Source organism: Hyperolius riggenbachi, chromosome 8, assembly GCF_040937935.1.
Source record: "Hyperolius riggenbachi isolate aHypRig1 chromosome 8, aHypRig1.pri, whole genome shotgun sequence".
In the NCBI taxonomy this organism is placed as follows: Eukaryota; Metazoa; Chordata; class Amphibia; order Anura; family Hyperoliidae; genus Hyperolius; species Hyperolius riggenbachi.
The window spans coordinates 67775098-67792365 of NC_090653.1; the positions used below are offsets into that span (position 1 = coordinate 67775098).

At 44.5% G+C, this 17268-nt stretch overlaps 1 protein-coding gene across 2 annotated transcripts in view; it reads right to left on the reverse strand.

The window, feature by feature from the left end:
- The window catches only part of CAPN12 (calpain 12), a 93671-nt gene that overhangs the window by 71169 nt on the left and 5234 nt on the right, over nucleotides 1–17268 (reverse strand). For both annotated transcript variants that reach the window (XM_068250599.1, XM_068250598.1), the window contains exons 2-6: nucleotides 13115–13319; nucleotides 12972–13041; nucleotides 9837–9955; nucleotides 8411–8568; nucleotides 4122–4293 (exon numbers count right to left, since the gene is read on the reverse strand). In XM_068250599.1, the coding sequence (XP_068106700.1) occupies nucleotides 4122–4293; nucleotides 8411–8568; nucleotides 9837–9955; nucleotides 12972–13041; nucleotides 13115–13279 (684 nt within the window). In that variant the 5' untranslated portion in view covers nucleotides 13280–13319. The remainder of the gene's footprint in view (nucleotides 1–4121; nucleotides 4294–8410; nucleotides 8569–9836; nucleotides 9956–12971; nucleotides 13042–13114; nucleotides 13320–17268) is intronic.

Genomic DNA, 17268 nt, shown 5'->3' on the forward strand with positions numbered 1-17268 from the left:
TCCTTAAAGGAATGGTCAAAATGCTGCTTGACCTTATCTAAAGGAAGTGGGTTTTACTCACACATAGAAACCAATATGAAAATTCTCCGCCGAACCTATCAGGTCCCAGAAAGAGTCCACCAATATGATTCTTCTAAACCGAGCCAATGCTTTAGAAACTGCGGCAGAATCGGCACCTTAGCACACACATGGTGGTACTGCCCAATAGCACGTGATTATTGGGACCAAGTATCGGCCCTCATTAACACGGTCTTGGAGAAATCCCTCCCCCCCGACCCATTCCTCCTGCTATTGGGACATAAACCCGTGGGCTGGAAGTACCGACATCACAGGCTCGCTCAACACATAGCCAAGGCTGCCAGAATTCACCTAGCCAGACAATGGCTGCAACTAAACCTTTCCTTAACCCAAACTAAAGGCATCATCAATGAAATAATGATTAACGAAAGACTTAATACTATTGTTAATGATTCAACCATCCCATTTATAAATACCTGGCAGCCTTGGCTATCACTAGCAGATACTCAAAGCTTGAGACAGTCTGTTATATCTCTCTAATAACACACCACCAGGTTGCTATGGTCACCTATTAACCTGTATCCGTGATTTTGTTCATTTGATACTGCTGATTTGGTCATGTCATATTTGTTCAATTTTTGTACTACTTATTATTGTGAATTGAGTCCCCCTGGGACGAAACCAAAATGCATAACCTGTCATAATATATGTTAAATCTTCAATAAAACCCTTTGAAACTAAAAGCGGTGCCTGGACCATTTTTGGGGCGTTTTTGCTATGATGGAAGGTATAGGAAGAGTGCTAAACGCTCACAAAACCGCTTTATGTGGCGATTGCGTTTGCGGTTTTGAGAATAAATACATTGTATTTATTATTTTCCAGGCCAAAGAGTTCACTTCCTGACTTGCATCAGTGAGTGAATCTCAAAACCGCTCTGGAAAAATGCTTTTTCCAAAAACACAGCGCACAAGGGAGTGCCGGGAGCGGGTAAAAAAACAGCACACAAAAAAACGAAAAACGCTGGCGTTTTCGTTTTTAGCTGTGAATGAGTCCTCATAGAGCACTTGAGGGAAATATCTATTATTATATATTATTGTTTATATCTTGAGGACTCCCTGTAAGCATCCACCTTATATTTCACATGGCTCATATTCTCGTGTGTGTGTGTGTGTGTGGGGGGGGGGGGGGTGTTTGCATGTCTGCAAGCACCAAAATCGGGGAGCCCCTGCATGAAGGAGCTACTTTTTTAATTGGATAAGGCCTCAAATCATGCACAAAGAACACTCTACAAAAAGGGCCCATAGTTGCAGCACCACTATAGATATTAGTCAATCTTTATAACAAAAATCAATCTTGTTATTGCTTATTTATTTTATAAATAAAGTTTGACTAATGTCTATAGTGGTGCTGCAACTGGCGTTTAGTCCTGGGGGGTGGAGGTTGCAGGGGATCGCGCACGCCGATGTGCGCACATCCCCTCTTGAATGACGGAGTTCAGCTATCACCACTAGGAGACTGTTAGACGCGAAACCGCTGTCTATTTACAGCTGTCCCCTGGGGAGGCTCAAGAGCGATCGGCTCTCTTACGTTGATGCCTATGACAGCTGATTGCTGTCATTGGCTGGCGGGGGGAAGGAGGGAGGGGGTAAAAAAAAGAAAAAGGCAAATTTATTGAAAAATATAAATAAACTAACATCCCAGCAGCGATCAGAGCCCACCAACAGAAAGCTCTGTTGGTGGGCAGAAAGGGGGGGGGGGGTGGATCACTTTTGTGCTGAGTTGTACGCCCCTGCAGCGAGCCCTTAAAGCTGCAGTGGCCTGAATTGTAAAAAATGGCCTGGTCACTAGAGGGTGTAAGCCTATAGTCCTGAAGTGGTTAAAATATATGCAGTTGGGGAATCTTATGCCTGGTACAGACCATGCAATTTCGTGTTGAATCAATAATTTCTGACAGGTCTGATCTGATTTTCTATTGTTTTTCTAATCAATTTTCCACTCAGTTCTGTACAATATTGATCAGAAAAACGATAGGTAATCAGATTGAACCTGTTGGAAATGATTGTTTTGACTCTAAATCTGACGGGAAACTGACGGGAAATTGCATGGTGTATACCAGGCATTATTTTACTGTTACCTAGTATAGTTGCCATTTACTGTGTTCAACATGACCTTTCGCATTGTGATTTGACATATTGTTTACCATTTCTAATGACGTATTGATCAATCTATGTTTTTCAACTTATGGTAGTAATATATGATATTGTTAACTGATGACCATTTTGTTTGACATTTTTCTTTTTCCTCTGTACTCATTGAAATTCAATATCCTTTTGCACTGACCTTATCTATTATATGTTGTAATTTACTATTAAGAGTGATGTTTTTATCTGTGAGATGCTAGATTTGTTTATGGTGCAAACATGCACTATTTGTGTCACCTAGTGATGCTCTCACGAGTAATCACGAGTGCTTACTCCTGATTCAAATGAGCTTTAATTGCTGCAGCTGAGCGGCTGGATGAGAATGGGTTATATACCCATAATTCTGCCGTCCGCTCTGCGTTCCAACAGCTTGCATTCATCCTATTGGTTGCGTTGCAAGCCTCACCAAGGCGAACTTCCTCCTACCGGCTTTCAGCAGCTTCTTTAGTAACTCACTTTTAAACATAGTCCTCCCTCCATATGCAGTTTTCCAGCAGTACTTCTGGGTCTTTATTAAGTTTCAAATCTTTTTTTAATTGAGAATAAGTATAAAAGCACGTACAGAAAAGTGTTGTCCCCACAAGGAATCTAGACATAAGTTAGTAACGATGTATAACCAAAGAATTGTTTACATGTGAGTATAAATACCCGCTATAGCATAAAAGTGCAAATTAGGAACATACAGCACACAAAAGTGTATACCAAATACGTGTATTCACGTATAGCTACTTTCGTTAGGCAAACCTGAGATAAATGTCAGAGGTTAAACAAGGTAGTCAGAGAGAGAAGAGGCAGTCCGAGTAACATAGGCCATTTGGATAACAGGATGGGTCCAAGGCCATGGTTATCTGAAGAGCTTATCCAAGGAAACCACATGTTCTGGAAATTCAGCATAGAATATTCAACCTTGGCAAGAATGTTCTTAGAAATCATGACCTCTGTAATTCTAGAGAATACAGCCACCATGTCTAGAGTGGGTTGTCAGATGCAGCTTGGCTACCCCCACAATATGCTGGATCAGTCTATGATGAAGCTATTCCACCCCAACAGGTTTATCACCTAGAAGGACTGTGAATGGTTGGAAGATTGAGGCCTATGACCTGCTGGATCCTGTGCCATACTGCGCACCAAAACCTTTGTGTCTGTGGGCAGGACCACCAGTATTGCCACAATGAACCAGTACACCCCACACCCTTTGAAACAAAGTGGAGAATTAGACAGGTCTATCCGATAAAGCCTCACAGGAGTGACGAATACACAATGTAGCAGTTTGACAGAAGTCTCCAATGTGGATAAGTACATAGGCCTTTTGGTGAGGGTTATACAACATTTGGCCCATCTAGTAGCAGATAGTGAATTACCAATGTCCTCCTCCCATTTTAAAGAGAAACTTTGACCAAAAATTGAACTTTATCCCAATCAGTAGCTGATACCCCCTTTTACATAATAAATCTATTCCTTTTCACAAACAGACCATCAGGGGGCGCTGTATGACTGATATTGTGGTGAAACCCCTCCCACAAGTAACCCCTCCCACAACAAAAAAGTTCAAACTTTTGTCAGTTTCCTGTCTGTGAACCTTGTTGCAATGTGGGAAATAACGGTTTACAGCTGTTTCCAACTGCCAAAAACCATGCAGCAGCTACATCACCTGCCAGCAGTAAAATGTTTACTAGAATTCCAAACTGAATGGGATTTGAGGAAGACTGGGGTCTTAATAAGGAAACATACATGTATTATGTCATTCTCACTACAGTTCCTCTATAGGAATTATTTCTGATGCTGAAACCAGGAACATGACCATAAAAGTGGTTTTCCTGAATAATTTACTACTTTTTACTATATGTCACTACAGTGCCGCTTTAAGCCCTTTTTGTTTCTTTATAGCATGTCAGAACATACCTGAGTGTTTCCACAACAGATAAGGGCTCCCCGCTGAAGCATATTGTGCAGGTGGCTCCACAGTTCTGAGGCCACAGTGCTGGTATTACTGCTTTGTACCACCCCGCCAGTCATATCTTCCAATGCTTCTCCAGCAAAGCCCATCTGGAGCGCCGAATACCCACCTTTCAACCTGCAAATAATTCTGGCATTAATAATCTTGATAAAATGGGCAAAGATATTGTTTTCTAAAAGTACATTTGATTTATGATGGGATATGTGATGTGTGATCAGATATGGTGGACAAGGGGGTTAGCTGGGGAAGGCGGTTTCAATTTCTGCACAGATCCAGAGATCAAGGGCTTGATTCACTAAAGCGTGATAACTGGTATCACAGCAGTTATCACGCGAGCTGCCACGTGCAGAGAACAGCGTTACTTCATGTGATAAGCGAAAGTTTGCGCGCAATCACAGGCGCTTTTCATGTGATAACTGCTGCTCGCGTGGTAACTGCTGTGATAGCAGTTATCAGACTTTAGTGAATCAAGCCCCAAATGTGCAGTACGGTTAGGGAATTGATACCTACATTATTTATTTTTGATTAACTTGCCATATTGTGCCATTAGCGACCCATTTGGCCATTATGTTACTGTGACTCCAATGAATTGCTGTACGTTTTCCTTGTGCCTTTTACCATTTTCCCACAAGGTGCTTCTCTTAAAGTGAACCGAGCATCATTTTTAACACCCAGGGCAGCTCTATAGCAAATTAAAAATGCATTCTAAAAATGTGGTTTATTATTAAAAAAAAACTTTCAATTTACCACATTTTTTTACATCTAAGGCTTAAAATAGCCACTTTGTCCGTCTAAAAAGGACCTGAGGTCGCTGAGCAGGAGATTGTGGAACACAGATAAGAAATCACCTCATTAGACTTCACTGACCACAAACAAACCCCCATTGTACTTCAAACAGAAAACATCAGTTACAGTTGAAGAATTCCACACCTAGCCTGGACAATGCTAGTTGTTAAACAGCAGGGGTTGAGCTTCTGAACAATGGCAGCCCTTGCAGCTATTTGAAGCCAGGAGCTGCTTAGTTCACTTTAACCTCACATAATGTAGGGGGAAGAGCAGGTGCTCAATGGATGTGGTCTAATTAAACACATACCTTAATTAACCCTTGGCACATATACCCAGCAACCTGTAACATAGACAAAAAACACTCAGGCCCAGGCATGCCCATGCACAGGATGGATGCACCATCTTTGGAAACACTGCGAGTACTTCCAAAGGCTCCTTGAGGAGGACTGAATAGGTATTCGGTTGCTGAACTTCACTGGGGAGCAGCACTGGAAGGACGGGAGACCTATTGAGGACCAGGAAGGCTCTCTGTTATCCAGAGTCTTCTCTCTGCATAGGTAGGTATCTAACTTTGTTTTTTTTTTTTCACTCTAGGCCTGTTTCACTCAATAAACCAGCGTCAGGGGAGAGGTGCACCCGCCACACCGCTAAAAACATCTATTACACAGTGTTCCCTGTCTGGCCACCAGCCAAGCAGAAAGTGACGCATGCTTGTAGTCCCTTCCTGCTTCGGGGTATGCGGGAGCGTATTGTAAAAATACGCTTCGGCGCATGCATGCCACGACGTTGCAACGCCATCGTTTAAAAAAAAAAACCTGCATTGACATGAAGTAACATGATTTCTGGTCCACCACAGGTCGCTCATGGTAACGTAGTTCTGCGATGGAGTCAGATATGGCACTTCCGTTGCAGTGTATTGGTGCCATTCACACTGGTTCACCACCCATCCGCCAATACTCTCGTTATCCGCGCCATTGCTGCTCTTCTGCTGCTTGCCTGGAGACCGGGAAGCATGGGGCTTCCTGTTGGTTTGTGAAAAAAAAAAAAACATAAAAATCCTACCAAGCATCATGGAGGATTCTCATTGGTCCTCATGAACCTATGAGAGTTTTCTCTGCTGCAGGAGGAGTCCCATTGGTTCTTATGCACACCGACAGGAAACACTATACTTTCTGGTACCCGAGATGAGTGGGAACAGGACAAGCCAGGTAGACTGTTTTGCTTGCGGCAGGAAGCTTAGTGGGAACAGATACGTCCATTCCCATAGGCTTGCACTGCATCCAATTTGTTTTGAAAAATGCAGCAAGTTGGCATTGCATTTGCAGTCCTGTGATTGTGTCATGTATGTGTGTACCGTTTGACAGTGTAAACACATCCTATTGATAACATAGGATGCATTTACTTTCTGTTTTTGTGTTAAACTGTGTTCAGTTAAACGCAGCTTTTTTAGTTGTTTAGTGTGAATGGGCCCTGATTCTGGGTGCAGATAAACTGCTATTCAGAGCCCTGGATTGTTAACCCTTAGGGTGCTTTCACACTGGGCTTGTGCAGTATTTTTACCGCACCCCACTGCAGGGCAATGGAAATCGATGGGGACTTTCATACTGACGCAGTACACCGCGATGCAAAGGAAGTAACGTTTTTGCCACATCCCCGACGCTAAGACAAATCTACGTCACCGCGTGGTTCTGCAGCAACTTGCGGCAGACCGGAAGTCGTATAAATCTATGGCGATGTGTGTGTGAAAACCCACCACAAGTTTTACGTATCACGCATGCACAGAAGCGTATTTTTAACAATACACTTCAGCGCATGTGATCATTTCGGTCACAGGAAGTGACTGTCACTTCCTGTTTGGCCGGGGGCCAGACGGGGATTACCACGTGCCAATGCGGTAATCCTCTGAGGCCCGTTTTTGACGCCAATCTGTAGTCTAAAACCGGCTTACAGTAACAAGAAAAGGAACACTGCCTAGTTCTACCTAGGATTGGGACTGCACATTCACATGTTTATCTCACATGTTACATGTCACTTCAGGTACTCTTTACCTCTAGCAGCCACATGATCAGTATTTTGTGATCAGCTTTAAGCACTGTACCGGATGGAGTGACACAACCCACACAGCAAGTTGGAGGTATTATATTAACTATCCCAAACAAACACCCAAAATTAAAAGTTTTGTTTTATTCACTTTTAGGCAGAAATTAGGCTTCATATGACCCTGCGCCACGGTGCAGCAATAGGTGTTCATTAACAGCATAGCACCAATGCAAAGCTAATGAGATAAATGAAGGAGGCCCCCTAGTGGGCCCCTCTGGTACAGTGGTCCCCATGTGGTTTCAATCTCTGCATCCCCTATTGCTATGCCACTGAGGGCTTCAGATTTTGTGTCAGATTGGATCCTTCCATCGCCACAATGCCAGTGTGCAAGGGTCCTTAAAGTATACCAGAGCTGACTGAAATTAAAAGTTTTATACATACCTGGGGCTTCCTCCAGCCCCATCCGCACGGATCGCTCCCACGCCGCTGTCTTCAGTCTTCTCCCTCTTCGGTACCGAGTCCCGTAGCTTCAGCCAGTCTGCGCAAAAGAAGTGCGCCCTCTATGTAACTCTCTGGCGACTGCTGGAGAGATACGTAAAGAGCGCACTTCCCTTGCATCAGACTGGCCATGACTGGAGGAAGTTATGGACCCGGTACCGAAGAGGGAGAAGACTGCCTGCACCCTACAAGATGATACATTTAAACCAAAGATAATCACCCTGAGGCAGGAATGAGTATAGTACACAATGACAACTTGCGTTGAACAGATATGCTCCAGCTTCATGGGTGTACATGATATTATTAAATACAAATATTTGTACTTTAAAGAGGAGCTGTCAGCTATACTATCTCAGAAAAAAAACACTTATAGAAGTAGATAAATACTTGCTCTACTTACATAACACATGTATTGCACTGCCCACGGCTTGATTTTAGTGATTTTTCTACAGTAAAAAAAGAGAAAATCCTTCTTAGCCATTTTAAGTGTGGCTATTTTTAAGCCAATCTGATGTCATTTCCCCCCTTACTCTCCTCTGATTGTGTATGCCTCCACTATAGAAAGTGCATTGTCTCAGCATTAGAAATACTGGCCAATCAGAAAGGAACAGAGATGTGGGAGGGGACAACAGGAGGGAAAGAGGCTTCAGCCAATTAAGTCTGAGGAGGAAGTATAGAAGCAAACAAGGACAACCCAGCATGCCCTGCAACTTTCTTTTTGCGTACCAAATTTTGTGTGTACCAAATAAGTCAGGTAAACTGGGAAATGATCATTTATCAACAAGAAAAGTAATAGTGATTTTAACTTTTGGATTACCTGGTTAGCACCCTTATTACTTGTTTACCAGATAAAAATAAAGTATTAATTTTTTATTTTATGCCCGACAGTTACACTTTATAATGCACTCACTTGGCATAAGCTTTCTCAAGCAGTGAGCTCCAGAACTCGTCCTTTTCTGTAGAATGCATAAACAGTAAGTTGTAGTGAGTGCTTCCATTCTGCTGGACCTCTATGGTGGGCAGCAGATCGTCCACCACCACCTCCACCCAACGCCCGTACTGCCAAAACTAGAAAAAACGTGAGAAATTTGTTAGTTCCTGTTCTGTATGCTGGTTATAGACAGTGCAAAATGACAGACATTAAGGCCGAATTGCTCCTATGTTCCTTTCATTTTTTAAAGGAAATAAGGGGCAAAAGTTTCTGTTTTACATAATTGGGGATTCTTCCAGCCCCCACTGTCTATCAGGTCACTCTGTTTCCTCCCGCTCCCCTCAGTTGTGCTGCTGTCTAGCCGTGGGCAACTGCACATACACGGACCCATCCGGGCACCTCTTTGATTGCATGGTGTTCTGCGCATGCACATTATGTAGAGACTTGAAACTGCGCAAGCGCAGAACACTCTCGACCACGGGTGTGAGATCAAAAAGGTGCAATAGCCCCTGGCTCAGGCTTCCTTTAATCATGGAAAGCTGTAACATTTAAAATGTAGACACATACTAGTGCATCTGAAATCATCATTGAAAAAGTTAATTTATTTCAGTTATTCAGTTCAAAAATTACAGGTTGCCCAGCAAGCTCATGGTGAACCACAACTAGGAGTGTGTAAGGGGCTAAAACAGACCAAAAAACCCTCTTACTAAAATACTATTCAAAACAGAGACTTGCCGTCTTAAAACAGAACATATTTGCTATTCAGGTTACAGTAAGCTCTGAGGTTTCCAACAATGCATCACTGCTAAATATGCAAATCATCCCTTTGATGTCCCAGAAAGCTAAACACACCTTCAGAACCACTGAAATGGAATGATGAATGCGCTTGTTAATTGTACAGATCCAAAATAATCCAACATGCATACAGACTGTTTCGGATTGGTTGATCCTCATCAGTGCATGGCATAGATTAATGTGGCTCAATGGGGTAGGACTTGAAACACCCAGAGTTACAGATTACCCAGCAAGCTCGTGGTGAACCAGAACTCCTAGGAGTGTGTAAGGGGCTATAAAGGACCAAAAAGCCCTGCTACAAAAAAAACCCCTCATATATCATGTAGATTCAGTACTCAAAGACTGATCTATTTCAAGCATTTTTCCCCATTTTCCTGATTATGGCATGCAGGTAATGAAAACCTGATATTCGGTATCTCAGAAAATTAGAATATTGTGAAAACGTTCAATATTGTAGACTGCATCTGGAGCCACCGCACACAAACGTATCCGGGACGTGGCCTACAGCTGTTGCATTCCTTGTGCCAGGCCACTCCTGAACCACAAACAACGTGGTACATTTGAGCCATTTTGAACCAAGAACTGTATAAGATCCCATAATATTCCTCACCTGGAATCGGAACTTCCCATTATATCCATCCCCAAAGTCTTGTCCAGGTGGCACCACTTGTTCCAAGAACTGGGGATAGAGGGACAGACAGGCCACTGCAGAGAGGAACCAGCAATTACCTGCAGGGTGATCAGAGCTTCAGTCACTGCTGCAAATGTCAAAGCCATACATTATCTGACATCAAAAAGAATAGGAAGCTAGCAGACAGCTAAACTGACACAATCCTGGTTACAACTTTTCATATACAGATTTAGCTCCATTTTTGTACAAACACGGCTAAAGCATGACAGATAAGGTGACAGTCCCAGTCCGCCCATGATGCCAAGTGAGGCAACTTCCTCAGGCAGCAGAAGTCTGGGGGCAGCACCAGTCAGAAACAGGAAGTGAAGAGAGTGCCTGGCCAACCTATACTGGGAGCAACTGTACCTGGATAACCTATACTGGGGCAACTGTACCTAGCTACCAATACTGGGCGCACCTATATCTGGCTCCCTACCTATACTGAGGTTTTATTGGGGGGGGGGTGTCTCACCGCAGCTATAACGTGCTGTGCTAATTGTTGGGTTCTGTGCGATCATTGCAATTCGGGGGGGCATCTTCACAAGTTTGCCTCGGCAGCAAAAAGTCTACAACCAGCTCCAGTGTTACACATCAGGGGCGTAGCAATAGCCATAGCAGCTGCTATGGGGCCCCTGGAGAAGAGAGGGGGCGCAAATGGTACTTGAAGCGTTCACTATTAACTTTGCTTTCTTTCTCTACCATCTTACGTTGTCTCAATGCTCATCATGGACTATGGTGCATTGCATAAGAAAGTAAATTGACCAATCAACTCATATTCATAGGGTAGGTGCAGGTAGCATTGCTTGAGTCCCTAGATATGATGGACCCACAGAAATGTTGCTATGGGGCCCCACAATTTTTAACTACATCACTGTTACACATTCATACAAGTTGGAAGAACTGTCCTCTCTGATCATGTGATCTACATCAGTGTTCCTCAACTTAGTCCTCAAGTACCGCCAACAGTGAATATTTTGTGAAAAGGTAGCTAAAGAACCACTATCAAGAAAAATAGAAAAATGTAAAATGCATGTGTATGCCTACATATAAAATGTACATTTCTCCCAGAGTAAAATGCACTGTGAAATATGTTTCTCCTACATTGCTGTTGCATGCAGTAGGCATTACAAATCTGACAGGTTTTAGTCTAGTCCATCTCCTCATGCTGGATTCTAAGTCTAACTAACATTCTTAGGGCACAAACTCACTAGTAGCCTTGTCAAAGCGCCAGTGATTTGAAAAAGCTCTTGCTAATGCAATGCTATGGGGGATTTTTATAAAATCACATCTCTCAAGTGGGATCACACCCATAGCATTACATTAGCAAGAGCTTTTCAAATCACAACTGCTTAGTAACAGCTTAATATAACAGCCTGCTAGTGGGTTTCAGGCCTTATACAGATCAAACAATTCTTATGTACAGGGTTCGTTAAATTTGAGATTCAAAAGATTCGAGAAAATCAATTCATTTTTTTTTATTTGAATTTGAGGAAGTTTGGCATTCTTCCCATCGCTAGTTAATTGTATCAATTTTATTGTGATGACTAAAGCAATATAAACGTTTTGAGGCCTCACAAGGTCTCTTTTTCAAGGGCTAATGTTCTTGATAATAATCTGGTGGGCTGCCAATAAACTCTAATGCAGTAGGATCACGGACAGAGGGGGTTCCTCTTGAGATACCTGATCAACAAGCAGTGTATGTGATCTGGATGGCAGCCTCCTAGCTCTTGATGACAGACATTGTCCAATACTGAGCATAATGGCTGCCAATAGGGGTGCTGTTGTCAGATACAATTTGACATTGTGTCAGCCCCTACAGATCAAACGAATCACTGCCAGCCCCACACTTCACGGCTGCGCAGTGGCGTATCTAGAGGGGTGCAGGCATGGCTCGTGCCATGGGCGCCACAGCACGCCTGCTCCTGAGCTGTGCCGCTATGCCTGCTCCTGGGATGTGCCTCCTCTGAAATCAGATTAATTCTGTTATCTGGGGCTACTTAATTTTATGTAGGGTGTACTTGTCTCAGTGTTGGGAAAGTGGACAGAGAGGGAATAGGAAGACATATTTCCAAAAAAGTAACTTCAGCAATATCCCAAGCAAAAAAAAAAAAAAGGGCAACAATGATAATACATGTTCACGAGAGTGGAAGGAGGATCTGATAGAGGAAAGGACAATTTCATTGTTTCCCATAGGCTCTACATTACCCAGGTCGGTTTAAGGGGCCCTGGGGCAAAATGAGACACCAACTCCCCCTCCCTTCCTCCTGGCCATTACAGGACTGCCTCCCGGGTCCCTGCGAGTCAAATAGCTTTGGTAATTACTTATCTGTCCCTGTGGGCAGCAGCTGCACAGTCCGTGCACTCTGAGGCATGCTGTCTCCTTTCTTCTCTATACCCCACAGCACGTATTTACACATAATGCACCGGGTCATAGAGTGGGAGGGAGACAGCGTGTCTCAGAGTGCATTGACTGTGCTGCCGCTGCCTGCCTACTGGGACAGATAAGTAATTACCAAAGCTATTGCACTCGCAGGGACCCGGAGAGCAGTACGACTGTGAGGGGAGCGCAGCATTTGGCGGGGTCGGGGGTGCGGGGCCCCTGCGGACGTTGGGGCCCCGGGGCAATTTCCCCCTTTGCCTCTATGGCAGAGCCGGCCCTGTTCCCAGGTAATCCCCCGAGGCTGCGCAATGTAAATGTAAAAACATTACACGGGCGAATTTGGACTCCCTGCTACCTGCGCTACCTGATCTAGTCTGGCAGTGCAAACCAAGTCCAACACTTTGATCCCCTTCGGTATCATTGGCACGTGCAATAGAGTGCCAATCTACAGTGCGGGAGCTAGCACTGACAGATCCAATAACTCCCCTCTTCTAGCATGTGCAAGAAGCTCGACACTGCAGGAAGTATTGCAGCTCTTGTGGACCATCACCTGTACTTGACAGAATACTGGTACCCCCAATGTTCACTGCAATTGTAGGAAGGCTAAGCTAAACATGTGGTTATGTCTACACATATCATTTTGAGTCACCCCGGAACACAACATCTCAGGCTGATAACCCTTGACAGAAACTTACTGAGGTTCCCCTGGCAGACATCCATTCTGGTGGCTCCATCCACAATGAAGCGTGGACACTCACATATTTCCTGGAGGAGACACACAATGAAGGACTCACGTAGAAGGCATCTCAGTATGAAGAACATATGTGTATAATCATACCTTTGGTCTCTTCCACTTTATCTTTTCCACATGTAGAGCCTCATCCTGGGGGAAGGTGGTGTCCACAAACAAAGCCTGCTGAGATGTCACTGAGGAGGCACAGGGCAGAGTGGGATCTTCCGGAGGGTGTGAGGATCTGAGTCTCTTGGGTGAAGGAGGTTCCATTGTCCACCATAATCAAACATCTGGGCGTATACTTTTCACACTGAGTGGAAAATGAAAGCCATAGGCATCAGAGCTAATTTTCAAATGTTAAAAAGAACCCCATAAATGTGAATTTATTTACAAAACTGCACATGATAGGAGGTTGCCTCAACTACATCATTATTTCCTGTGGAGCAGCATGTTCTGCAGCCGTTAGAACTGAAAGGCTGAGTTTGCAGGGGGCATTGTCACAGGAAGAGGTTGTGTCATCATGTAAACAGCAATGACAGTGAATAGAGCTGTTACTATTTCTAGAGTGCCCATGACACAACCTATGAGTATGAGAATCAGAGATGGCTAAGCCTAAAAGGATGCCAATTATACCAAACAGATGCAAATGCTGTACTTATGCAAATTTATGCAGCTTGCAAACTGACCAGTCAGATCTGGTAGCTGCTGCATTTCATTGTTTCAATTCCAAGTTGCATATACTGTATTTGCATATAATTAGCATAACATTAGAATTATTAGTATTGTATTGACCATCCCTAGTGATAACTTCTTTTCACAGATTAAATTCCCATACTCATGCTTTATTAAAGTTGGCTGAGGCGGCCGATGACGACTGCCTAAGTTGACAATCCGACATGTCTATAGTGGCCCTCAACCACTGCCCAGCAAGCAATCCGCCAGGCAGATCAACTTGCTCAAACGACCACTGATACCTTTGTTGGCACTGCACACCCAGCCCACCGCGTCATGTCATATTGGCGATGCTTCGTTGGCTCTCCGCCTAGCAATAGAAGGCGTTGTCAGCTGTACAGCTGCCTTCGTGTCTGTACAGCCTTGGCCCAGTGATGTTTCCTAAGGGGTTGGGTCCTGATCCCCATTGGGCAACATCAATCAAGGGTGTGTGCAGGCCTTAAATAGCCTGAGGTGCGAAGATGGGAGGCAGATGAGACAGAGAGGCATGTTCTCTGCCTCATGACATGCCTCTGTGTCCCCCCACCTCCACACTATAGCCCCCTGAGATTAGCGACAATATTTGTCGCTATCTTGGAGGTAAACACGGAGAGGGATTCCGTGTTCAAAATGCCCACCAGGGGCGATCCTGCAGGGTTTCCAGAGCTGCCATTGGGCAGCTCTCTCTCCCTGGCCGCACCTGCTGCTTGTTAAGCTTGGAGGTGTAATCTCCACCGTCAGCATGCAACACATAAGCTGACGTGAAGGAGGTACACACACCAGCACAAGGAATCAGGATATCCCCAGTTTAGTGGAGGAGAGGACTGACTCCAATAGGAGATTGTGGTGCACAGAGCCGGTGCAGATCCGAGCAGCCACAAACAACACTTTCGTAATAACGTCTCAGCGCAAGTAGTGCTGAGACGCATAAACCAGGACTGAGGAGATCAGGACAGGTAGACAGAATGAACGCTTGCTTAACTAGCCACTACTTAGTGACAGCAAGCGTCCACAATAAAACAGACTGGAATGAGGTAGCCAATGCGTTTGCAGCGATGGCGTGCCTCAGCAAGACAGGACAGGATAGTCAGGAAATAGCAGGATCAAGATAGATGAACGTAACACAGATAAATATACAATAAGTATGATTTCCTAGCGTATTACAATTACAGCTATCAATGAAACTATTTGTAACGTCTGACTAACATATGTATATATCGGCAATGAACCGATATATGACATAAGCAGGAACTCTGACTAAGACTGGAGTAATACAGGGAACAGGACTCAGGAGGATTCGCTATCTCTTCGCAGAGATGAACGCAATCCACAAACAGGACCAGGAACAGGATAACTAGCTCAGCGTGCTGGAACGCTGACTAACGGAACACAGGATATAAACAGTTCGTGTACGTATATATCAGCGACACTGATGTATCAACGTAACACGAATACAAGGAAAATAATAAACGTGCAAGTATGCGTATATATTGGCGATGAACCAATATATGACACAAGACAAGCAAAGTAACAACTTCTAGAAACGAGCAGAACTAGGAGGACTCGCTGACCCCTTCGCAGGAGTCAGCGCAGTCCACACGGACTAGGAACGAGGTGGGGCACGGGCAGAGTAACAGACAGGATCTGAGACTATGGTAGCCCATGAGGCATTGCAGGAAGCAGTTCTTTATACTGAGGTCATCCAATGGGAGCAGACCTGCAGATTCCCACACAAGTGAATGGTAATTAATCACAGGCTGACAGCAGGAAAAGGCAGACAATGATATGCAGCCTGCAGAAAAGGGATTGCCACTCCATTGCAGCAGACAATGTTTGTTTTCACAAAAGCATATTAAACTGTCATTAACTTCAGAGCGACTGCAGATGGAATCAGCAATTAGTTTAAGTGCAAACCAAACTATGCAAGCAAATGCATGTAATGACATTAGAACTGCTTGGTTTGCAATACCACTGCAGTCAGCAGTAAACGCTGCAGAAGCGATCATAACAGTACCCCCTCCTGACATATTTCTCCTGAACCACCCAAACCAAAAAATCAGAAGTGGGAAATCCAGCAAACTGATCTGACTGAAAATTCATGAAGGTCGGATCAGCCCGACAAAACCAAATTCCCGAATCAGTCTCACCAAAACTAGACCAATTGGAACCAGAACCTACCGAACCATGCCCGCCAGCACTACAAGCCTCAGTGTGACACCCATCAGAACCACGACTTCCAGAAAACAACCCCAAGAAACTCTCTGAGCGATACCCACCGCCTTCCAAGGACTGTCCAAAAATGCCAAAGCCTTTGCAATGCCCACCGGAACTGTCCTTACCAACACAAAACCCACTGTTGAACCAGTCCAAGGTACCAGGACAAGTTTCCTCAGAGATCTCCCAGAACACTTGGAAGCTCCAAAGAGATCCCCACAGGTCAGAACGCCCCTTAGGCTCACATGGAGAACTATCAAGAACCCCTATGGAACCCAGGGCAACTCCAGAGTCAGGGTCACAAGGACAAACATCAAGATCAGGGCTTTTAGGGACCAGAACCATCTCCGGGCATGCAGGCCAACCGGCAACATCAGAACATGTCTCCACTAGGGAAGCACGTGAGCACGCTAACACAGACACATCTGGGCACTCTGGCATACGAAGCACATCTGGGCACACCGGCACAAGAGAAACCTCTGGGCATGTCAAGGAACTGCGAACCTCAAAGTCAGTCAAGACAGGACCGAAACCAGAACTGGGCAAAAAAAATTCATCATGACTAGACTTCACAGTTACTGGATTCTCACTAAAAACTGCAGGATCAGACTTAGATGTCGCTGATTCCAGCAGGGTTATTAACAAATCATGTTCAGGGGCATTTACAAGACAGGGCAAATCTTCTGATGTATGCACTGAACTAGACAGGGTTCCCATAGCTTCTTCTGGACTAGACAGAGACTCATCAAATACACTGGATTGGAGCTCATGAAGGGCTGCAAAACAAGTCAATATTGCAGCAATCCCCACTGAACTAGGCAAAACTGAGAAACTCACTGGACAGGAAGGGGACTCTGGAACTACTGCCACACCGGGCAGAAAACCAGAATTTTCCAGGATACAGGGCTGGGTTTCAGAAACACTCATTAACCCGGACTGAAATTCTGAGATTTCTACTATTTTTTCCAGCGAGTCAGAATTATCCATGTTACAGGGCAAGACTTCTGAAACATTCAGAGGACAGGGCTGGAGTTCCTCGGCTGTTACAACACTGGAGAGGGACTCAACAATATTGGTTAAATCAGACTGTGTACAGGGCAAGGTATCTAACACACTTGCTGACGAGGACAATATTTCAATGGCTTCTGCTTTGCTGGGCAGAAATTCATCAAGTTTTATTAGAGCAGACTGTAATTCCAAAACAGCTGCTAGACAAGTGAATATTACTGCAACACCAACTGAGGTAAGCAGTGCCTCAGACTCCTCTGCTAGAGGGTTTGAAGTATCCAAAGTACTGGGTGAAGCATAAGACTCTGCGACCACAGCTTCACTGG